General features: G+C 37.9%; 1 protein-coding gene across 2 annotated transcripts in view; it reads left to right on the plus strand.

Moving 5' to 3' along the window:
* The window catches only part of GUCY2C (guanylate cyclase 2C), a 118,858-nt gene extending 109,882 nt beyond the window's left edge, over window positions 1-8,976 (plus strand). For both annotated transcript variants that reach the window (XM_036760341.1, XM_036760342.1), the window contains 3 exons: window positions 2,052-2,146; window positions 5,473-5,549; window positions 8,332-8,976. In XM_036760341.1, coding sequence (XP_036616236.1) covers window positions 2,052-2,146; window positions 5,473-5,549; window positions 8,332-8,506 — 347 coding nt within the window. In that variant the 3' untranslated portion in view covers window positions 8,507-8,976. The remainder of the gene's footprint in view (window positions 1-2,051; window positions 2,147-5,472; window positions 5,550-8,331) is intronic.
* The last annotated feature ends 15,512 nt before the right edge of the window (window positions 8,977-24,488 follow it).

The following is a 24,488-nucleotide window of genomic DNA, read 5'->3' on the forward strand; positions in this document are numbered from 1 at the left end:
GCTCTCCAGAAAAAAAAATGTGCATGGAATACTTTCAAGTTTAAACTACATAATTAAAATTTTCCCCATCACTTTCTTAAGTCTTTAATAAAACCAATCAACAAAATAATAAATCAAGCCATGAATTGTAATGTTTGTCTATTTCTGAGTGGTATATGCTCACACTGAAAGACTGACTCTAATAGGAAGGACTCTAGCCCAACACTTGGTCCTCCAGTTACCATGTCCCCAAGAGGAACAGGGTCTCCTTAACTAAAGGAGAAAGGGTTATAAGGGCATAGAGCCTTCAGGGAGCTTTCATAGCAGCCACTAACTGTAGTACTCTGTAGATTAGTGGGACATAGAAGCTATATGAAGAACCTATATCAGATTACATGCTGTCTTGGAAGGCGTGGGGGAGGTGAGGAGAGGGAAGGGGAGAAAATTTGAAACTCAAAAACTTGTGAAACTGAGTGTTGTAAACTAAAAAAAATAAATTAATTAATAAAAAAAGATTAGTGGGACTTAGATGCTAATAGGCACCAGGAATAATGACTTGGTTTTACAACTTAGAATTCATAAGTCAAGTGTCCTTCAGTATGGAGTCTATATTACTTCATCCTGATAATGAAAAGTGGGGCAGCTAGGTGGTCCAGTGGATAGAACACAGGGGTTGGAATCAGGGAGACATCTTCATAAACTTACCAATGCTTACTAACTATATGACCCTCGGCAAGCCACTGAACCCTGTTTGCCTCAGTTTCCTCATTTGTAAAATGAGCTGGAGAAGGAAATGGCAAACCACTCCAACATCTTTGTCAAGAAAACCCCAAATGGTGTCATGGAGAGTCAGATATAACTGAACAATAACTGATAATGAGAGGAGTATTAGAATAGTCACTTATATATGGGAGAAACCCAGCAAACGTTTGTTATTGATGACTGTGAGGGAAAGCCATGGTACAGTGGAAAGAATGGATTTGCAATCAGAGGACCTAGGTTCTGCTATTAAATATTCATTTAACTTTGGGGAAGTCACTTAACCTTGTCTGGGCCTTAATTTCCTCATCTATAAAATAAAACGTTAAACTAAATGACCCCTAAGGTCCATTCCAGACCTTAATCTATGAATTCTACAATACTATTATTGTAATAGAAGGCTATAGAGCAGGAGGAAATGGTCTTGAGAGGGCTTCTAAAAATTGGATAGGCCAAATAAGATTTGTACTAACCATTTTCTGTGAATTATTTATGAGGTTGGTTTGGGAGATGTTGGTTTTAAGCTTTTGTTGAGTATTTGTAATGGAATTGGTAATTATATAGCAGCGGTTTCCGACTTAATTGGGACTACAACTTCTCATTGTTAGTTTTTCATACAGGTGAGAGCGAAAGAGCAGGACTTGAGAGAATTGATCTCTCCCCAGTCACACATCATTAATTGACTGCTAATTATCTCCTCCTGTATGTCCTATAAACATCTCAAAGTTTGTGGAAAACTGAAATTTTTATCTTTTTCTATGGACTTGCCTTCATTTCAAATTTCCTTTTTTTCTGTTAAATCTATTCACTTTTCTATTTTTCTATTTGCTATCCTCTCAGTCACTTAAATTTGTAAATTTAGATACATCCTTGATTCTTTCTTTTCCCTCATCCCACATAGCCAATATATCACTAAACCTTGCTAGTTCTACATCCGCAATATCTCTCATATTTATCCTCTTCACTCACATTTAGCCACCACCTTGGTGGTGCTTCTTGACATTATATCATAATGCAAACAAAGCCGAACTCCCAAGTTCTCTGCCCCAAGCTAGGACACATCTACTGCAACCATGAACAAACGTGCATAAACTGAGGAAGCAGTGATTATGAAACATTCTAAAGAATAATGAAAATCATTTGCACTCCCATGTGAATGGATATGCTTTAAGTAGGTCACAAAATCTCTTTTTAAGAGGATACCTAAGATAATAAGAAGAGTTGAAACATATTGCTAGAATAAGTGAGAACACATGTGGCTATGAAACTGGATTCTGAATGGAAGTAATTTAATTTTGCTTTTTCCTTTTTAGCTTTGAGGATTCACGTGAGTGGATCCACTATATCTATTCTGAAGAGGACCGAATGCCAGTTCCTATATGAAGTGAGAGGAGAAACTTATTTAAAGGTAACATATATATATGTGTGTGTATATATATATGCATATATATATATATACATATACATATATATAAACACTAGCCACTACTTTTATTTATTTATTTTAACTATATTTGGAAATATTTTCATCAGATCCCTCTCAAGCTCCAGAGCTGAGGAAGGTAAAGATAGAATCTAATGACTTTGCCCCAATTATCCTTTCTACCTTCTCCTCACAGATGAATGATCAACGTGAGAAATGCCAACATCTTCCTTTTGTTTCAATTAGGTGGTCTCAGATTTGGTTTTGACACCATGCCATTCTTTTTTTTTTTTTGGTCTACATTCAGGGGCTGATGAAAAGTTTCTATTATTTCCTTCACGTACATATCAATACTTCTCTCTTTACCTTTCCAGCCATTCCAAATGGGAATGAGAGAGGCACAGGAGTATGCTGATAAATGTTTAACAAACAGCTGTCCAAAAAAATTGTTTAATCTCCATTGTTAACATTTTCTCCATCACTTTCTTAAGTCTAAATAATCAAAAAAAACCATAAATCAAGCCCTGATTTGTAAGACGTAAATGCTTACATTGAAAATCTAACAACTTGCTTTCACAATACATTTGTCTCCAGCATCCCCTTGGAGGGTTTCCTGGGGTAAGGGAGGCTATTTGGGCTAGTGAGGTTAGTGATTCAGGCATTAATCACCTTAGTTATAAGCTCCTGTTTCCTCACTTCCTGCCTTTTACATAAAACCATGTCAGCATTATGCTGCTAATATTATCTATCTTCTAAAAAGTTATACTGAGGCCTTCTATTTTTATATTATGTTAATTTCTAAACATCCTCTTCCCCCTTAACTTAACCAGTGGCTCTTCCCCAATAAAAAAGATTTTTTAAAAGAAAATAATTTTATTAAAGCAATCAACACACCAACCATGTCTGACAGCACTTGTGTATGTATGTATGTATGCATGTGTGTATGTACATATACAACATTCCAAACAAAGCAATGTGAGAAACATACTTAGTCTAGGAATAAACAATATTCATTTGAAAGCCAGGAAGGTTTTCATTATATTTTGTATTTCTTCTCTCTGAATAATTGGGTACATCCTGTATAGAGAGTACAATTTGTTCAGACAAATGCCAGCCTTTTATATTATTCAAATTCGAATCTCCCTCCTTGCTCTTCATCAGCCAGATGCAACCCCCTGAACTGCATCATGCCATCCTCAAACAGCTCCTGATGCATGTCTACAAGCATCTAACCTTTCACCTGATCAGAAGCCTGGTTCTGTTAGATCACAGCTCTGATTAGAACCAGTCACCTGACCTACATTCTGCTAAAGCTAGGAGGAGTACTTTTAATCCCATGGAAACAAAATTCCTCCTATCATTTCCCCTAGAAGGGAAGTACGTCTTCTCATTGCTTCTCTGGGCCCAAGCTTGGTCATTATGATCATACAGTGTTCCGTTTCATTTTATTCTTCCCATTTACATCATCGTACCTGTTCTTTTCCTTGTTACACTTATTTACTCTTCATCAGGTCTTCCCAAGTTTCTCTGCATTTCTCATATTTATCATTTCTTGGGGTACAATAATATTCCATTTCATTTATGTACCATGATGTGTGCATAAATCATATCCTCCCATCACAGAATTAGAACTGTATAATTTTAGAATTCTGAACAAGTCTGGTATATGATTGTGATGGGATACAACTGTGCTCTAAGAACTGATGAGCTCAATGACCTTAGAAAAACATGGACAGATTTGCACAAAATAATGAAGAGTGAAACAAGCAGAACCAAGAGAGTGTTGTATACAGTTAAAGCAATATTGTTTTAAAAACAACTTTGAGTGACTATCCGCATCCAGAGGAAGAACGGATCAATAGAATATGTATAGAATGATTTTACATATCTATATATATATATTTGGGTCCAATGGTAGCCAAGGGGGTGGGGAGGGAAAGGGAAAAAGGGGAAAAGAAAAAGAAAAAAGTTACATGACAACTTAATTATATATTTAAAAAGAATAACAAGTTGTACATAGATTTGCAGCTTGATGTACAATCATCTTTTTATTATATTATGTTATGTAAATGTTTGTTTTTTTCCATAAATTAAAAATAAAATAAATAAAACTTTAAAAAATTATGAACGATCTTCTGTGTGCCTCTAGGCCACAGAAGTGTCCTACCCATACATGGAAAAGAACCACCATTATGACATATACAATAAGAGGTCAGCACTTTCTTAAACTGTGGGTCAAGACCCCATGGGGTTTCAACTCACAGTTTAAGAAGCATTGAAGGGGTCTCGGAGTGGAAAAAGTTTAAGAAGCCCTGATAGCCTAGACTTTTTTCATCATCTGTAAAATGAAGGGGTTGGATTCAACAACCACTAAGTCTTCGCCCAACTCTAAATCTATCAATCTATGAGCCTTTTGTTTGCTAATCTACTTTCCAGTTTTCCCAGAAGTTCCTCTTAAACAAGGAGTCCTTCCCCAAGTAATTTATGTTCTTGGGTTTATCAAACATCGAGCTACTGAGTTCCCTTATTTTAATTTCTTGCTTATCTAGTCTGTTCCACTGATCTTTTCTTTTTTTAAATTAGTACCAAATAGTTTTGATAACTACTGTTTCTTAGTATGGCTTTGAGGTCTACAAGTGTCATTGCCCCTTCCTTCCTTTTTTTTTCCTTGAGATTCTACTTAAATCTATTCTTCTTCTAAATAAATTTTGTTATTGTCTACTTTTTAAGAGTAATCCCTTGGGTACCTTGTTGTGAGAACCTTTGTTCTCAGAGAGGACCATGACATCAGGGAAATGCCATGACTTGCAAGTAAATTAGGTTTGGGCGAGGTAAAGCTGTGCAAAGTCACCAGGCTTGCTTCATCCTCTGGAGCCATCTCGGTCCAGTGGCCAGATATAGATCAAGGCAGCTGGAGAGAGCCCCGCCTTGGATATCTTAACACATGATTGATGGAGCTGTGAATTGGCATAGCCATTTTAGAAAGTAGCTTGAAACTCTGACTCCAAAGTCACCAAACTGTGTATACCTTTTGACCCAGCTATGCCTCTACTATACTTAAAAGCCAAAGATACCTAAGAAAGATGAAAAGGACCCCTGTGTACAAAAAAAAAAAATTCTAGCAGCTCTTTTTGTAGTTACAAAGAAATGGAAACTAAGAGGAGTAGGTGCCCATCAATGGAGGAATTATTGGACAAGTGCTGTTGTACTGTAAGAAATGACCAAAGGGATAGGTTCAGACAAACCTGGGAAGATGTGTATGAATTGCTTTAGTCCATCACTTGCAATGTGTCTCTTTTCTGTCTCATTAGGGAAGGGGAACAGAGACCACCTACTGGCTCACAGGAGTTAAGGACCAGGAGTATAGGTTGCCAACACCTCCTTCTGCGTAAGTTACAGAATGGGAAGTAAAGACAGAAAGAAAGGGAAATGGGCTGTCTTGGTTCTCGAGTCTAGACTAGAAGTTTTCAAACACTCAAACTTTTTAGCCTCAGAAATGATTTACAATCTTAAAAGCTATTGAGGATCCCAAAGAGCTTTTATTTATGTAGGCTGTATTTAACGATATTTATTATGTTAGAAACTAAAACTGATAAATTTGAAAAATATTTCTTAAATCATTAAAAAATAACAGTAAATCCTACTGCATGTTAACATAAATAACTTTTTTTTATTAAAAATGCCTATATTTTCCAAAACAGAAAAAATTTTTATGAGAAGAGTGGTATTGTTTCACATAATTTTGCAAACTTCTTTAATATCTAGCTTAATAGAAGACAGCTGGATTCTCATTTCTGCTTCTACATTCAATCTTTTGCTATATGTTATTTTGTCTGAAGAAAATCTGGCCTCACACAGATAAGTAGTTGGAAAGGGGAGGAATATTTTAAAAGGCAATTAACATCTTAGTATTATTGTGAAAAAAAAGTTGTACCCTCACAGGTCACAAGTGAAAGGTCCTTGGATCATACTTGAGAAATGCTCCTCTAGACTTTACTACGTATAAGAAATTTAATCTTTGGTAGATTCTGTGGGCAGGAAAATAATATGTCAGACGTGAGTAGATTACAAAACTTCACTTCTGGGGCTTCCTGGGGGCCTATTTGGGTCTTTAGTGATGTACTATATTCTTTTCTAAGTTCCAATGAGGCAAAAAAATGGAGATTATGACAACTTCTGGCTTGCCAAAGAGTTGTGAAGCTAGTTCCTATTTTTATTCCTGGAGAAAAATCCAACTAATTAAGGAATAAAAGCTCTCCTCCTATCTCTCCCATCTTTGAATCTTCAGGTCCTTCCTACCCTAGGCTGGGGTCACTCATGGTAACAATTTATTTATAACTACGATGCAAACAGCAAGATCACCTGGGAGGTCAGCAGGTTTTCAGGCCTTAGATACATTGGGGACTTTCTAAGTTATTTGGAGAGGCTATCCACCTAGTAATTATGAGCAGAGCCTAGACTCCAAGGTTTCTGGCATTCTGAAAATCTTTGAGTATGTCCAGAAGTGAGGTGACAATTTCTATAATTCAAAGACATCCAGTAACCAAGGGTGACTAGGTTTCTCAGCAGTTTGGATAGTGACAGAGTCTGTGGCAAACATTCAGATAGGTTATTCCTTGGCCTTTGACAAAAATAAGAAATTGACTTCTAAATTTCTAAACATCAGGTCAACCCTATGAGAGGCACCAAAACCCCAAATTAAACCAAACTTTTGCACTTGCCCTGAGAATAGCTATGTGACCGGTGGCCAACATAGTCATAGGACCAACATTGCTGTGGACCAAGCCTAAATTTGTCTTTGGCCAACAGGTTCAAGGTTTGTGAGTCAGTCAGTAAACAAGCATTTTTAAGTACCTACTATGTGCCAGGCACTGTGCTAAGCAATGTGGATAGAAAGACAAAAAACATTCCCTGTTCTCAAGGATCTCAGTCTAATGGCGGTTGGGGGGGGGAGACAATATACAAACAACTATGTACAAACAAGCTAGATACAGAATGAATGGGGTATAATCAAGTGGGAAGGTACTAGTATAAAAGAGGATGGGATAGACTTCCTATGGAAGATGGGATTTTATGGGACTTGGAGGAAGCCAGAGGGGCTAGGGGATAGGGGTGAAGAGGGTGAGAATTCTGAGCATGGGGAACAGTCAATGAAAATGCCCAGAGTCGGTAGATGGAATGCTGTGGTAGGGAGAAACATGTAAGAAGACTGGAAAGGTAGGAAGGGGCCAGGTTTTAAATCGGGGTCCTTGCTATTCATCTGTCTTCTTCAAAATCAATAAGCATTTATTGAGTGCCTACTATGTGCCAGTCACTGTGCTAAGCCCTGGGAATACAAATAAAGGTCTCAAAAAAACCAAACCAAAGCCCAATCCCTGCCCTCAAGGAGCAATAAAGCAGAGGAAGGTTCCTAAGGTACCAGTATGGGGGCATGGTAGAGAAGTCAGGAAATTCAGGAGTGGAGTTGAGAGGGGACTGAGGAGTGAGTATGGCTGCCCTAGGCACTTCCTCAATATGGAGGTTCAGGGAGGATCTCATCAATTGGAAGAGGGGGCTCTTGTGGTAGAGGACACGTACAAGGTGAAAAGGTTGCTGGGAATGGTGGAGAATTCCACAGAGTGAGGAGTAGAACCAGGAAAGGTTATCATTTTAGCCCTTCCAGCATCAGCATATACAAAGACAGTTTAACTTGTTTTTTGTTCCTAGCAGGATGTTCCTAGCAGGGTTTTTGATTTGCTTTGTTATTACAAACCCAACCTGTTTCTACCTAGAATTGATTCTATTCAAATGAAACAATATTTGGGGAAGCCCCCTATGAACAGCAAAGCCCTATACAAACATGATCTATATTTTACACTCGAGGGTGGTCACCATCATTGATTGTAAAACTCACTTTACAAGAGTTAAAGGCAGAACTACCTGAGACAACCCTGGAGCAGAGTAATTATCTATATGAAGATTGCCTCAGTTTCCTCATCTGTGAAATGAACTGGAGAAGGAAATGGCAAACTATTCTAGTATCTTTGCCAAGAAAACCCCAAGTGGGGTCACAAAGCATCAGACACAACTGAAGCAACTCAACATCAGTAACAAAAACTACATACGATGGTAAGAGGTGGGTGGATGGCATTGTCTCTCCTTTAATGTTTTACTCCTTTCCTTCTTTCCAGGGAGAATCAGCAACATTTACAGGCAGAATTTTCCAACATGATCATTGAATCTTTGCAGAAGAGGCAGTCCCAAGGTTTACCAAACCGGAAACCAAGGCGTGTGGCCAGTTATAAAAAAGGCAGCCTGGAGTACTTGCAGCTGAACACTACCGATGATAATGAGACCTATTTTTAAATCCAAGCAAGTGCTAAGACCTCTGTTAAATTAGAATCTACATATGCAGGAGATCTTGTTTATCTTGGAAGTTTGCCTTGTCAAGAAGACTCTAAAATAAACAGAAAAGACCTAGAAGCTTTCCATATCTTTTCTGGTCATCTCCTTGGAACATGTTTTCTTCTATGAGTGAGACTCATCTCCTTAGTTGACATAACTATATGTTGTTGCGTGACCTAGACAGTTTCTCATTGAACTTTATACCCTGATAAGAAGGAAAGATAATTCTATACTAGAACTCAAAGAAATTCCACTCTTGTGGGGTTTTTGTTCCTTTTTTTGATGGCTCTTTTTCTTGCTATTTCCATTTTGGTATTTTTAATTGTCATAATTATATTTCAAATGTTATCTCTGTAAGATTATCTTTGACTTGTAATTTTTGGAGGAAATGTTTTATTCTGTTTGATAGGAATGAAATAAAGAACTTTTTGGTTCTACGTATAGGCTTTCATATATATTTGGTCCACTTTCCTAAAGAAAAACCAATTCAATTATCCTAGGCAGGTCGAAACTGATGTTGAAGTATGTGACCTTCAAGTAAGTCATTTCAGGTCTCTGGGTCTGGATCTTCTCATTTATAAAGTGACGGGGCTTGAGTAGATGATTTGTGGATCCCCTGTCAGGGACAGGTCCCTCAGTCTAACACCCTTTTGGTTTAAGTTTGATGTTAGGATGAAATGAGGCAGGTTATTGAACAGCTAACACAATGAGGTTTACTTCTCCCAGACATAGAAAGGATAATCAATGAGAATGCTCTAGCACTTCAGTGTACCTCCCCTTATCTCCACATGGAAACATATCTAGTCAGCAGGGCAAGGTGTGGAGGCTTGTGGTCTTGGTACATCCACCAGGTCTGAAGATTTCAGATCCTCTAAAGATGGGCCTTTTTATGCCCTTAAGGCAACTGGAAAGGCAAGTCAAAGGAACCTTGGCTATCAGGTTCCCAGGAAAGATTTCTCATCTTTTAAGGGAAAACCAGCTTAACCCATGTTGCACAGAGACAGGGGAACTCTGGCTTCTTACATTTACCCTCATAATCCTATGTTCCTTCCCCTGTCCCTGGTTGTTATCCATTCAAATTTCTGATCTCCAGCTCTTGTAGTCCCAAACCAGCTCACCAGCCCTATGAGTAAGGAAGAAAGGAAACAAACATTTATTAAGCTCCTACTGTGTGCCAGGAACAGTGCTAAGCAATTTGCAAATTTTGTCTTATTTGATCTTTACAACAAACCTGGAAGGGAGTTGGTATTATTATTCTCATTTTACAGTTGAGGAAACTGAGGCAGACAGCAAAGGTTGAGTGACTTGCCTGATGTCACACAGAGCTAGTAATCAATTGTCTGGCTCTGGATTTGAACCCAAATCTTCCTGATTCCAGACCCAAAGCTATCCACTGCACCACATTGCTGACTCTTAGAATCTAACTTTGTTGACAAAATCTAGTGATTGTAAAATTAACATCCCAGAAGTATACATTTACATATTGTCTATGTTGGACACGTAAAATATGTCTACAACAGCAAGGAAGCACTAAACACATAATTAGAGTTGGGATGGAAAAGCCATCATAACAATGACTAAATATTTGCTTTCTAAGTACCATGCTGTCAGGCTTTTTATTTTTTATTTTGGTATATATTGAGACTTAGTATCTGTAGTGGAAACACTTTTGGCCAAAAAAAGATCTGAATTTTGACCTTAACTTCTAAACCTATTAACTATGTGAATTAGCTTCTCTGAGTCTTAGTTTCCTCATCAAATGGGGGCAAAAATATCCCATCTTTCTATCCACTGAGCCACGAAACTGCCTCATTTTATAGATCAGAACATTACAGATCTGGAGCTAGAAGAGGTCTCATAGGCCATCTATCTATCAATGAATTAACCAGCAATTATCAAGCACTTTCTAGGCCCTCTCCTAGGTACTAGGGACAAAGACAAAGAACGAAACAATCTCTACTCTCAAGGAATATACAGTCTAATGGGGGAAGACAGCTAGTACATATATGATATATAGAGAATAAATATAAAGAGGGTAAATAAAATGAATACAAAGTAATTAAATTCAGAGTAGTTAGGGAGGGAGGGCACTAGCAGTTGGGAAGATGAGGAATGGCTTCATGTAGAAAGTGGCACATGATCTACATCTTGAAGGAAGAGAGGGATTCTGTGAGGTGAAGGCGAGGAGGTAGGGCATTCCGAATACGGAGGACAGTCATCTCCAAAGACATGGATAGAGGAGATGAAATGTAATATGTGAGGGATGGAGAAGACCAATTTGGCTAGATAGCACAGTATGGGAGAAAAAGTAGTGTCCAGTGAAGCTGGAAATATAGGCTGAGACTAGGATGTAAATGAGGCAAGTGGGTGGCACATTGGATAGAGCACTGGGCCAAGAGTTAGAGCCTGAGTTCCAATATGGCGTCAAACACTCATTAGCTGTATAACCTTGTGTAAGTCACTTAAGCTCTATTTGCCTCAGTTTCCTGATCCCGGAGCCCCCTGGGCAACAGGCAACAGATTTAGGAATTAAATCCCGGGATGGAGCACCTAAGAAAAGAGTCATTGTCATCTCAATACTATGAATGTGCAGTAATGCTCAGAAGTACTCAGGACTTGCATTCTCTCTTTTACTTTGGGGACAGAAAAATAAATGTACTACTTTTAGTTTCATTTGAACTAGAACCTCAAATCTGGTGCAAAAATACTGTTGTTTAATCATTCCCTTGGCTTCCATGTTACTACTCCTTTCTATTTCTCCTTCTACCTCTCTGACGATTCCTTCTTAGCCTTCTTTGCTGATTCTCCCTTTGAGTGGGAGGGTTACCAAGAATTCCATCCTGGGACTTCCTCACTTCTATTCTATACTCTCCCCCTTGGTAATCTCATGGATTTGATCATCTCTGCAGATTATTCTCAGATCTGTTTGTCCAATACTAACCTCTCTTCTCATCTTAGATGTCCCATAGACATCTTAAATCCAATATGTGCAAAATTGAATACTTTATCTTTCTCCCCCAAAATCCTCCCTTCTTCTGAATTTCATTATTATTGTCAAGGGTACCACCATCCTTCCCAATGAAGAATGCAACCTAGGCATGATCCTTAACTTCTCACCTTCTCTCAGACCTCATATCCAATCTTGCATCCTGGTCTTGTTGATCTTACCTCATAGATACCTGCCTTCCATCCTCTGACCTTGCCATTGCCTTCATGCAGGCCCTCATCACCTCGCCCCCAGGCTTTTTCCATAGCCTGCCAGTTGGTCTGTCTGTGTTAAGTCTCTCCTCATTGGAGTTCAGCATCTACTCAGCTGTCAAATTAATCTTCCTAAAGCACAAGAGTAACCATGTTACTCTCTCTATTCAATAAATTATAGTGGCTGGGCCATTTCCAGTTGTCCTGATCTATATCTGGCCACCAGACCCAGATGGCTCTGGAGGAAAAAGTGAGGCTAGTGACTTTGCACAGCCTTCCCTCACTTAAATCCAATTCAATTGCAAGTCATGGCATCATCTTCCTGATGTCAAGGTCCTCTTCAAGAACAAAGGACAAACCACAACAAATTACATTGGCTCCCTATTGCCTTCAAGATCAAATACAAAATCTTCTGTTTGGCTTTTAAAATCCTTTATAACCTGGCCTCTTCCTACCTTTCCAGTCTTCTTATACCTTACTCTCCTCCACATACACCATGTTCTAATAGCACTAGCCTCCTGACTATTCCTTGAATAAGACATTCCACCCAGCTCCACGAATTTTCACTGACTATCCCCACCCCCACTACACCCTACCCCTGCTACCCCAACCTAGAATTCTCTTCCTCTCACTTATATTTCTTGGCTTCCTTCTGCAAGAAGTCTTTCCCTTAATGTTAGTGTATTCTCTCCATGATTATTTCCAATCTGTCCTATATATTTCATTTGTACATAACTGTACATAATGCTCTCTCTCCCATTAGATTGTGAGCTCTTTGAGGGCAGGAATAATTTTCACCTTTTTTTTGTATCCCCAGAGCTTAACACATGCCTTGAACATAGTAGGCATTTAATAAATGCTTGTTGATTTATTGATTATATTGAGTTAAAATAGGGGACTAGAGCGGAATCTGTAATTCTTAACTGAATTAAAAAGGGAAAGGATAGTAATCGTAATCTGAGACAAAGTAAAAGCAAAAATAGATTCAATTAAAAGAGATAAATGGGGAAACTACATTGTGCTAAAAAGGTATCACAGACAATGAAGTAATACAATACTGAATACATCAAATGGCATAGCATCTAAATTCTTAAAGGAAAGATTAAATGAGCTACAGAAGGAAATAGACAGTAAAATTATAATAGTGAAAGACCTCAATTTACCCCCTTTCAGGCCTAGATAAATCTAATCAAAAAATTAATAAGAAATCAATTAATAAATAAACATTTATTAAAACATCCATCACGTGTCAAGCATTATGCTAAGTATTGGGGATACAAAAAAAGGTAAAAGATAGTCTCTGACTTCAAGGAGCTTACAATACAACAAGAGAAACAAAATACAAATATATGCAACGGAAGCTATATACAGGGCTGCTAAGTGGTGCAGAAGATAAAGTGCTGGGTCTAGAATCAAGAAGACTCATCTTCATGAATTCAAATGTGGCCTCAGATACTAGCTGTGTGACCCTGTTTAAGTGACTTTCCGTCACTTAACCCTGTTTGCCTCAGTTTCCTTATCTTTAAAATGAGCTGGAGAAGGAAATGGCAAAATGATCCCATATCTTTGCCAAGAAAACACTAAATGATGCCATAAAGAATCAAGCATGACTGAAAAACTAATGAACAACAATAAGGTATGTCCAAGATAAATAGGAAATAATTAAAGTAAGGAAGGCACTAGAATTAAGAAGCATTGGGGAAAGCTTCTAGTAAAAGACAAGATTTTAGCTAGGACTTTAAAGGAAGCCAGGGAGGTTATTAGGGCACAGGAGGGATAGTGTTCCAGGAATGAGGAGAAAATTCCCAGAGGTGAGAGATGGAGTGTCCTTTTTTTGGAATAGCCAGAAGGCCAGTGTCACTGGACTGAAGAATATATACTAGAGTCATGTGTAAGAAGACTGGAAAGGTAGGAGGGGTCTGAGTTATGAAGGGCTTTGAATGCCAAACAGATAATTTTGCATATGATCCCGGAGAAAAGAAATAAAGGGATGAATTGAATTTCAGAAAAGTTAGTTATGCTAGACCTCTGGAGAATATTGAATGGGAATAGAGAGGCGTATAACCTTTTCTCTGCTATATATAGCACCTTCACAAAAATCAACCATGAATTAGGGCATAAAAACATCACAAACAAATGCAGAAATAGAAAGTGCATCTTTTCTGTCCATAACGCATTAAAATAATGTTTAATAACAGGCTTCTGAATTAGATTAAATAGATTTGAATAGATTAAAAATTGAATGGAAACTAAGTAACTTAATCCTAATGATAGGTCAAAGAACAAATCATAGAAACAACAATTTCTTTAAAGATAATGGCAACAGTGAAACTACATACCAAAATTTTTGGCTTGTAGTCAAAGCAGTATTTAAGGGAAAAGTTTATATCTCTAAACACACCAATAAAAGAGAGAAAAGGCAGATCAACAAATTGGGCAGTCGACTAAAAAAACTAGAAAACCAACAATTTAAAAAAAAACCCAATTAGACACTAAAACAGATATAGAAAAAAAGAGATTAACAAAACTGAAAGAAAAAAATTGAACTAATAAATGAAACTAGGAGCTTTGTTGAGGGGAAAAAAAACAAAATAGATAAACCGTTGGCTAATCTGCTTTTTAAAAGAAAGAAGAAAAGAAATTACTCTTTTAAAAAATTAAAAAGGTGAATTCATAAATAATGAAAAATAAATAAAAGTAATTATTAGGAGCTATTTCATCTAACTACATGCCAATAAAACTGACAATCTAAATGAAATGGATAAATACTTACCAACAAAAGTAAATTGTCCAGATTAACAAAATAGGATATTTAAATAACTCTACTTTTAAGAAAAATTCAACAAGCTATAAATAAACAACAACAACAAAAACCCAGGACCAGATGGATTTACAGGTGAATTCTACCAAACATTTAAAGAACAATTAATTTCAATACTACATAAACTTTCTGAAAAAAAATAAGTAAAGAAGGTGTCCTACCAAATTCCTTCTGTTACACAAATATGATTTTGATACCTAAACCAAAGAGAGTCAAAACCTAAAAAGAAAACTGTAGGCCAATTTCCCTAATGAATATTTATGAATAATGAAAAATTTAAATAAAATATCAGCAAAGAGATTACAGCAATATATCAGAAAGTTCATATAATATGAAGATTTATGCCAGGAATGCAGGGCCAGTTCAATATTAGGAAAACTGTAAGAATAACTGACAATTTCAATAACTCAAACAGCAAAAATCATATGACTATTTCAATAGTGTAGAGAAAGCACTTAACAAAATGAAATACCCATTCTTGTTTTAAAAACAACAATAACCGGAAAGCATAGGAATAGATGGAGCTTTCATTTTTTCTTTAAATTTTTTAATCATTTTTATTTAATATTTTGGTTTTCAACATTGATTTCCACAAGATTTTGAGTTACAAATTTTCTCCCCATTTCTACCCTCCCCCCATTCCAAGATGGCATATATTCTGATTGCCTCATTCCCCAGTCTTTCACCCCACTCCCCCCACCCCATCCCCTTTCCCCTTATTTTCTTGTAGGGCAGGATAGATTTCTATGCCCTATTCCCTATATATCTTGTTTCCCAGCTGCATGCAAAAAGCAACTTTTTTTTAAAGCATCTGCTTTTAAAACTTTGAGTTCCCAATTCTTTCCCCTCTTCTCTTCCCACCCACCCTCCCCAGGAAGGCAAGCAATTCAATATAGATCACATGTGTATCATTATGTAAAACACTTCCACAATGCTCATGTTGTGAAAGGCTAACTATATTTTCTTCCGTCCTGTCCTGTCCCCCTTTATCCAATTTTCTCCCTTGACCCTGTCCTTTTCAAAACTGTTTGCTTTTGATTACCTCCTCTCCCACCTGCCCTCCCTTCTATCATTCCCCCCCCTTTTTATCCCCTTCCCTTACTTTCCTGTGGAGTAAGATACCCAGTTGAGAGTGTATGTTATTCCCTTCTCAAGTTGAATCTGATGAGAGTAAGATTCACTCATTCCCCCTCACCTGCCCCCTCTTCCCTTCCAACAGAACTTCTTTTTCTTGCCACTTTTATGTGAGATAATTTACCCCATTCTATCTCTCCCTTTCTCCCTCTCTCAATATTCATCTCTCTCCCCTTAAATTTATTTCATTTTTCTAGATATCAACCCTTCATATTCAACTCATCCTGTACCCTCTGTCTATATCCCCTTTAACTCAAGAATTAACCTTTCCATGTAAGAATGTAAACATAACAGTTCAACTTTACTAAGTCCCTTATGAATTCTCTGCTCCCAGGCATGGGTCTCTGGGCTTCCTGCCCCGGAAGAGAAGCAGCACATCCATGCAGACCAGGTCAACACCCAACAGAGGCGGACCCAAACCCACATGGTCCAAAAGCCTCTCCTGTCCCAGACATGTAAACTAGGCCCTCCCCAGAGTTAGCCCCAACGGGGGCCCAGCACCCAGCAAGGCTCAATGAGATAAACTGAGTCACTCAAAGAAAACAAAGGCCATTCTGGTCACACTTGTTTACCTTTTCATGCTTCTCTTGATTCTTGTATTTGAAAGTCAAATTTTCTATTCAGCTCTTGTCTTTTCATCGAGAAACCTTGAAAGTCCTCCATTTTATTGAAAATCCATATTTTGCCTTGGAGCATTATATGCAGTTTTGCTGAGTAGGTGATTCTTGGTTTTAATCCTAGCTCCTTTGACCTCCAGAATATCATATCCCAAGCCCTTTGATCCCTTAATGTAGAAGTTGCTAGATCTTGTGTTATTCTGATTATGTTTACACAATATTCAAATTGTTTCTTTCTGGCTGCTTGCAGTATTTTCTCCTTGACCTGGAAACTCTGGAATTTGGCGACAATATTCTTAGGAGTTTTCTTTTGAGGATCTTTTTCAAGAGGTAATTGGTGGATTCTTTCAATTTCTATTTTACCCTCTGGCTCTAGAATATCAGGGCAGTTCTCCTTGATAATTTCTTGAAAGATGATGTTTAGGCTCTTTTTTTGATCATGTCTTTCAAGTAGTCCAATAATTTTTAAATTATCTCTCCTGGATCTATTCTCCAGGTCAGTGGTTTTTCCAATGAGATATTTCACATTGTCTTCCATTTTTCATTCCTTTGGTTCTGTTTTATAATATCTTGATTTCTCATCAAGTCACTAGCTTCCACTTGCTCCAACCTAATTTTTAAGGTGGTATTTTCTTCAGTGGTCTTTTGGACCTCCTTTTCCATTTGGCTAATTCTGCCTTTCAAGGCATTCTTCTCCTCATTGGCTTTTTGGAGCTCTTTTGACATTTGGGTTAGTCTATTTTTTAAGGTGTTATTTTCTTCAGTATTTTTTTGGGTCTCCTTTGGCAAGTTGTTGACTTGTTTTTCATGGTTTTCTTGCATCACTCTTATTTCTCCTCCCAATTTTTCCTCTACTTCTCTTACCTGTGTTTCCAAATCCTTTTTGAGCTCTTTCATTGCCTGAGACCAATTCATATTTTTCTTGGAGACTTTTGATGTAGGCTCTTTGACTTTGTTGACTTCTTCTGGCTATATGTTTTGTTCTTCTTTATCACCAAAAAAGGAATCTAGAGTTTGAGTTTGTGTCTGAGTTTGAGTCTGAGTTCGTTTTCGCTGACTGTTCATGTTCCCAGTCAACTACTTGGCCCTAGAGCTTTTTGTCAGGATATGACTGCTTGTAGAGTAGAGAGCACTTTGTCCCAAGCTTTAGGGTGCAAGCACTGATGTTTTAAGAGCTACTTCTACTACACTGTCACCCTAGGCTCTGTCACAGCAGTGATCCTCCTCCCCCAAGAACCACCAACCAGAACCACAATACATATCCAAGCAGGGCACAACAAGAGAATCTGCCTTTGTGCCCACAAAGTGCTCCTTGCATTCCTGCTCTGATCCGCTGCTAGATTCCTCTCACCGTGTGAGCCAGGGACTCAGAAAGCAGCTGATGCTGGAACTCTGGAGGCAGCCTCAGGAGCTTCCTGCTGCTGCCATGCACCACCTCTACCACCCCCAGGGCTGGTGGCCAGACAGGTCTCAACTCGATTGCCCAGTTTCCCACTAACTTGCTCTTTGGTGTTTGTGGGTTAAGAAGTCTGGTAACTGCCACAGCTCACTGATTCATGGCCCCAAGGCCTATTCCAGCTGGCTGACTCTGGTTCTGGTCTGTCCTGGCACAGCCAATGCTGGGCTGCGCTCCACTCCCAGCACCATGCAATAGACCCTTCCCGGTGACCGTCCAGGCTCTCCTGGGCTGGAGACCTGTTTTCCTCTGCTATTTTGTGGGTTCTGAAGCTCTAGAATTTGTTCAGAGACATTTTTTCACAGGTGTTTGGAGGAATTTGGAGGAGAGCTTAAGCAAGTCCCTGCTTTCCAGCTGCCATCTTGGCTTCGCCCCCGGGCCGATGGAGCTTTTCTTAAAATGATAAGTAGCATCTATCTAAAACCAAGAGCAATAATATCTGTAATTGGGTTAAGCTGGAAACCTTTCCAATAAGATCAGGAGTAAAGCAAGGATATCCATCACCACAATTACTTTCAATATTTTACCAGAAATACTAGTTACAGCAATAAGAGAAGAAAAAGAAATTGAAGGAATACACAAAGGCAAAGGAGGAAACAAAAACTTCACTTTTTCTATATATGATGCTTTGAGAATCCTAGACATTCTATGCCTATGCTTTGAATGGATTTAAGCATAAATGAGTAGTACTTTGTCAAAGGATTTTCCTGACTCTGTTGCCATTATGGTTTTGGATGTTTTTGATTTTGATATAAATAATTATATTAGTTATTTTCCTAATAGTGAATCATCTTTGCATTCACGGCATAAATCTAACTTGATCACAACTAATAATTTTTAATGTTATCATCTTTTGCCGGGTTTTAATTTAAAAATTTTGAATCAATATTCATTGATGATATTAGTCTATAAGGGCTCTTTCTTTGCTTTGTTTTTCCTTGGTCTAGGTATTAGAACTTGTTTCATAAAAAGTTTGGTACAACGTTTCCTTTATTTTGCACAAATAGTACAGATATTAATTATTCTTTGAAAGTTCAATAGAATTTACCTGTAAATCCATTTGAACCAGTTTCCCCCCTCTTTTCCAGTTCCCTCATAGTTAGTTCAATTTCCTTTTCTGAAACTATATTACCATTTTTCATGACAGACCAAACAGAAGGAAACTAAGAATTTAGCAGCTTTGCTCCATCTCTGGTATCAATGTTGTGTTGGCCAAGCAATGGTCCTCCTACCCCTTCTTTGATTCTTCCCTTTCTCTCACATCGCTAAAAGGAAACAACTCCTTTGTGGTCTTTAGCTTTCTCAGGCAACCTTAGCTCGTTCTGAGCTTTAGAAACAATACTTGTTGATTGATTAAATGAGCACTTCTGGGACTATTCTTATAAGGCCATGATGCGATTTTTTATTTGTCCTCTGATGCCTGCCCTTACTTCTTTTTATCTTCTGCAAATATCTTGTAAAAACCCAAGTTGGTTAGTTAATCCTTATTAGTATCCATCTTTAATTCTTCAGAGAACTCTCATTTTTCTTCCTCATCTGAATTGTTTCCCTTCCAGTCTTCAGAATTCTCCATGCCCCTGAATGGACTTCACTTGTAAAATTTTAGTCTAATCAATCAACATGGATTTATTAAGCCCCTGCTCTATACTAGTCATTCTGCTAAGTGCTACAGATAAAAAGAATGTTATCCTATCTAGCCTTTCTCTGAACCTTTTTAAAAATCTGTTCTCTCAAAATTTAGGGCTTGAAGACTATACTCAGCTTTCCCCTACTTTTCTACTACAAACTCTAGGAAGGAGTACTATAGTCAATTCTTTTCCCAAAATTACCATAATTTCCTCCACAGAAATAAATTCCTTCTTAATGATGAGAATTGAGAGAAATTATGATTTTTATTATATTAATAACCAATTATTAAATTCGGATTAAGGTTTTTTTTTTCCTTTCTATGTCCTGATTTAGGGACCAGCCCTTGTAGGTCATTTAGCCAGTCTCTGAAGAACAAGGCTGATAGATGAGAGTGACCTAAGACTCAGGTTACACACTCCATGATCTTGGGCACACCCCACTCAACTGGGGGACTTTACTTTTGTTTATAGTGTAAAAAGAATCTAATCTAGGTGCATTCCAGCTCTAAAGCATTGGGCCTATGTGATTGCATTACTCTGTTAGAGTCTAGGGGACCCAGCTTATGAAAGAGAGAACAACCAGAGTGGTCTGGATAGACATAGATTTCTTTGTCCAAATTGCTGGAGGTGGCTGAGTCTCATAATCAAACTATGTTCTCAGCAGGAGGAGCTGAAGACTTTTAACCTACCTCCTCATTTGAAAGCCCACTCCTCATTAATTGTTCATCAATCAGCCTTGATTTTTACCTGTCAGGGGAACTTCCTTTTCTAAAGGTATTTAAGCATTCAGAGATCTCCATGCTGGGGTTTTTGGTTACCGAGAGAGACCATTGACCATCAATTTATTGATTATTTGCTAGTTGCTTAATAAATTTAATATTAATTATCCAGAAATTCTGTCTTTCAGGCTTTTCATTCATGACAAAATCATATCTAGTTCATTCATCTATCATCATTATTAAAGTAATTCAAGAAATTATTAGTTGCTCTGGTTTGGGCAGAAAGAGAGTTCCAAAAGAGGATTGGATAATTAAAGTCCCTTATCCCTACTATATCATGACTCTGAGGCAGACTTATGTCATTTCCTGAACTCACTTTTTTTCCTTTGTATGTTCAGATGATCTGTGGTATATTCTAATGAGGAAATTGTTTCTGTTTCTCTGTATGTCGAGCTTTATCCAAATTCTCTCTGCCATGCTCTCTCCCTCATTTTAAAACCATTTCTCTCCTTTCCTCATATTCCCCATAATCACTTCTCCTCAATTCTATGCCTATAAAGTAGCTCAAGAAATTTCTGTATTTAGCATACTTTATTGCAACTGCCAGCCAAAAAGAAAGTAAATATAAAATAAAGATAAGCAAACTTCCAAGAAACATACTTTCCTCATGCTTAGAAGAAAAGGTTTTAAGCTCCTATGAAGGAGCCCAAGAGGAAAAATGAAATAATAAGTAACTGCATTGGGATCTTCAATCTGAGTATGGAGAGTTTTAGCAACACAACCTCTGTCTCAACATGCCATTTGTAAAATTAGTCCATGGCCTTGCTCTCAGAATCTTAGGATTCCTATTCCTCATGGTGGCTGCTTCCAAATCATACATGGTGGCTGTGCCATCCATGGTGGCACACTTCCACTTTTCCATCTCCACAGAGCTTCTCATATACAGTCTTCCTCCAGTTTTATGCATCTTATATATTGTCAGGAGATATGTTGTCCCTCCATTGCTGGCTCCCCTTTAAATTGCATCTCCTAGACCTTGAGCATTGTCTCTAGTGACTCATCTGCCATCAAGACTGAATTAATTCTGAAACTCACTCCTGTTCAGTACCCCCCTGGCCCTGAGATCCCTCCTTCCCTCTGATTGGAGAAGGTAGAGGGCAGGCATTGGAGAGCTCTTCCCAGATTCTCCATTTAAGGAGGAGCCCAGTGTGGCTACCTCATTATCTCCCATCCAGCTCAAGGTCTTCATAATATCCCAGGTGAGTACTCTTCCACCAATCCCGCTTTTCAGATTCCTTCTCCCACTAGATTGTGAGCACCTCAAAGGCAGGGATTGATTTTTTTTGTCTTTCTTTGTATTCTTAGCACTTAGCACAGTGTTTGGCACAGAGTAGGACTTAATAAATACTGATTGACTATAAGGGGACACACACCCTTTAGAGCCATTTTTTAATTCCTACTGTCTCTAGGGTTGGCTAGCTTAGTTTTCTGAAGACTACCAGGGACATGGACAAAATTTGCCATCTAAAGGCAAAATGCCCTTCCAGTTCCGTTGGGGAAAGATCTTTACACTTTGTAAAGGGAAAATAGTTTGTAAGCAAACTTTCACAGACTAACACCTTTTTTTCTGTTATATTGTCCCTTATTTTCTGTTTATTATATCATTTCTATATTATATAATATTATATGCAATATATATTTATTATTATTATTATTATTATTATTATCATATCAAATGGATTGGGGGCCTCCAACTCTCTCCCATTACCTTAACTGTCTAGTTAGCTGTGCCTGGCAAATCAGCTAGGTTGCTTTTGACACATCCATCCAGGGGTGTGCCGGAACCAGCTCATACTATCTCAAGACAATTGTTAAATTTCTAGCATGAGCTTTTACACTTCAGAAATCAACAAATGCTACAAAGCAGGATTAGATTTTTGTTTTGTTGTGTTGATTATCTAGACTTAAGAAAGTGAAAAAAAATGTTAATACACAGATTACACTTAAAAGTATGTCCTGCCTGCATTTTCTTCTCCTGAAGAGCTGTTGTTAAACATTTACAGGGTCGTACCTGTATCTATCCATATTTTACATTCTGAGTAGCTCTCTAGTGACTTGGAAAGGCTCAAGTGTTGGCCCTTTGAGTGCTATCTCTAGTGCCTTCTATTCCAGAGTCACCAAGATCCAGGCAGCACAGTACCTAGACAATCCAGAAATGACTAATTCTTCCATAAGAGTCTAGGCCTATCATAGCTAGAGGCCCGGAGATTGTGTTTACCCCTAAATAGATAGTTATACAATTTAACAAACAGACACCATTTTCCAAAATTTTCATAATTACTTATTTTGATTCTTACAAATGCCAGTCCCAAGACAAAAGCAATTTTAAAAAGGGAAAAAAGAACATCAAACTCTTCCCTCAATTCAAGGGAAAATCTGATCCCCAATAACATTTTTAACGGGAATAAGGAACTTGGGGTTCACTCTTTTACCTTTTAGTGAGAAACAAAGCCATCCTTGGTGAAAATTCCTCTGGGTCCCTGTAAAACACTAGGGTACCCCAAATTTTTCAATGGATTCCTATAATACATAGGGCATTTGAAATGTGGATCTGAACTCTCTAGGGCAAATAAGCAAACTTGAAAAAAATCGTACAAAATCAGAAAAGCTTCCAAAAGGTGTGGGACTCCCAAAAGGAATTTAAGCACTTGGGGATTGACTACTTGGAGTTTCTAATGTCATCAGGCAAACCTTATCCTATGAATCCCTCATTCATAAGGATCTCTGACAAGCTGCATAATATTCATGCCATACTAAGGCAGTCTATCTCTATTCAAAAGTAAAAACTTGAAAATCAGCATGATTAAGCTACCTTGACTAGGACAATTGCTACATGCTGGTATTCTAAGGATACAACATCCATACTATTCAAATCGGTTTCCATAACCGTAATGGGTTAAATAATACAGATACCAGTACATAAATACTTTTAAACATGCAAAAGCTTTCTCAAAGAAACTGGTCTTGTGACATACTAGAAAACTGACTATTTAACTATAGTGAAATGAAGAAAGAAAAATCCCACTTATTTTCTCTATTGGAACCCTGCAATACTAGGCATCCAAGAAGGAAATACTGGATAGAGAATCTATGCACTAGGTCCCTGAAAATGCAAATGGATCATAACTATATACCAGATGAGGATTGTATAAATGTAATACCATAGCTGGAGCTGGTCCTACAACTTTCCCTTAGGGACTTGGTCTTTTGTGGTAGGAGTGTTGGTTATTTCCAATGTGTGTCCTCTATAGCTTGTTTGTACATAATTATTTGCATGTTGCCTATCCTCATTCGACTGTAAGCTTCTTGAAGGCAAGAACTGTCTTTTGCCATTCTTTGTATCCCTAGAACTTAGCATAGTGCACTATAATTAATAAGGATTAAAAAAGGGTTCCTGTAGAAAGTAGAATTTTAGCTGGCTCTTGAAAGAAGCTGAGGAAGCCAGAAGGCAGAGAGAGGAGGGAGAACTTTCCAAGAAGGGAGAACAGTTAGTGAAAATGTTTAGAGTTGAAGGGTAGAGTGTATTGTTCAAACAATATCAGGAGTCCACCAGTGTCACTGGACATGGCCAGGGAGGGAAGGTAAGATGTGTGTGAGGTAAATAAAATGTGGAGACTTCACAGGGAAGATATGTATAAATATATATCTATATCTATACTAAGAAATGTTTAAAAATCAAGAAATAGGGAAGTGAAAAAAAATTCTGAGGCCCTGAGAGTCTGATGACTCAGCCTCTGGGAAAGTTTACCCTGAAACTTTTTGTTCTTTCTTCTGGTTCTGGTTTAAAGATTTGCTCAGTAAGAATAGGGTCACTGTGACCTGCTTTCCTTTACTGTAAAAGTACTGTAAGAGAATGGAGAGGATCTCCCCCTCCCCTTATCCTATTCTCCTTCTTTAGATTTATAGATGTCACCTCAGTTGTGTAAGAAATGGAAGGAGGAGTTTTGTTTCCACAGAACTAAAGGTGTGCTTCCCTGCCCTCCCCCACCCCAGCTTTAGCAGAGACCAGGCCTCAAGATCGGTCAGGTGAGAGGTCAGAGGCTTGTACGCATGTGCATACTTTTTGAGAAGTCAGTCTAGGGAATTAGAGGCCAAACCCACTTGAACCTGTTCAAGCTTATCTAGGGTCTGGTCTTGGTCAAGAATCCAGGCCTACTGATTTACATCATTTGCATATGTTAAAGAGGGAAAGTAGGGGAAGTAAAAGAATATAGTTTAATACGAGGAAAAATCTAATTAACTTCACTTTTGCTTCTGTATCCTTATTATCCTATTTATATGGACTGTATAACCTAGGAAAACTATGTAAA

The sequence above is a fragment of the Trichosurus vulpecula genome, chromosome 5 (assembly GCF_011100635.1).
Source record: "Trichosurus vulpecula isolate mTriVul1 chromosome 5, mTriVul1.pri, whole genome shotgun sequence".
Lineage (NCBI taxonomy): Eukaryota > Metazoa > Chordata > Mammalia > Diprotodontia > Phalangeridae > Trichosurus > Trichosurus vulpecula.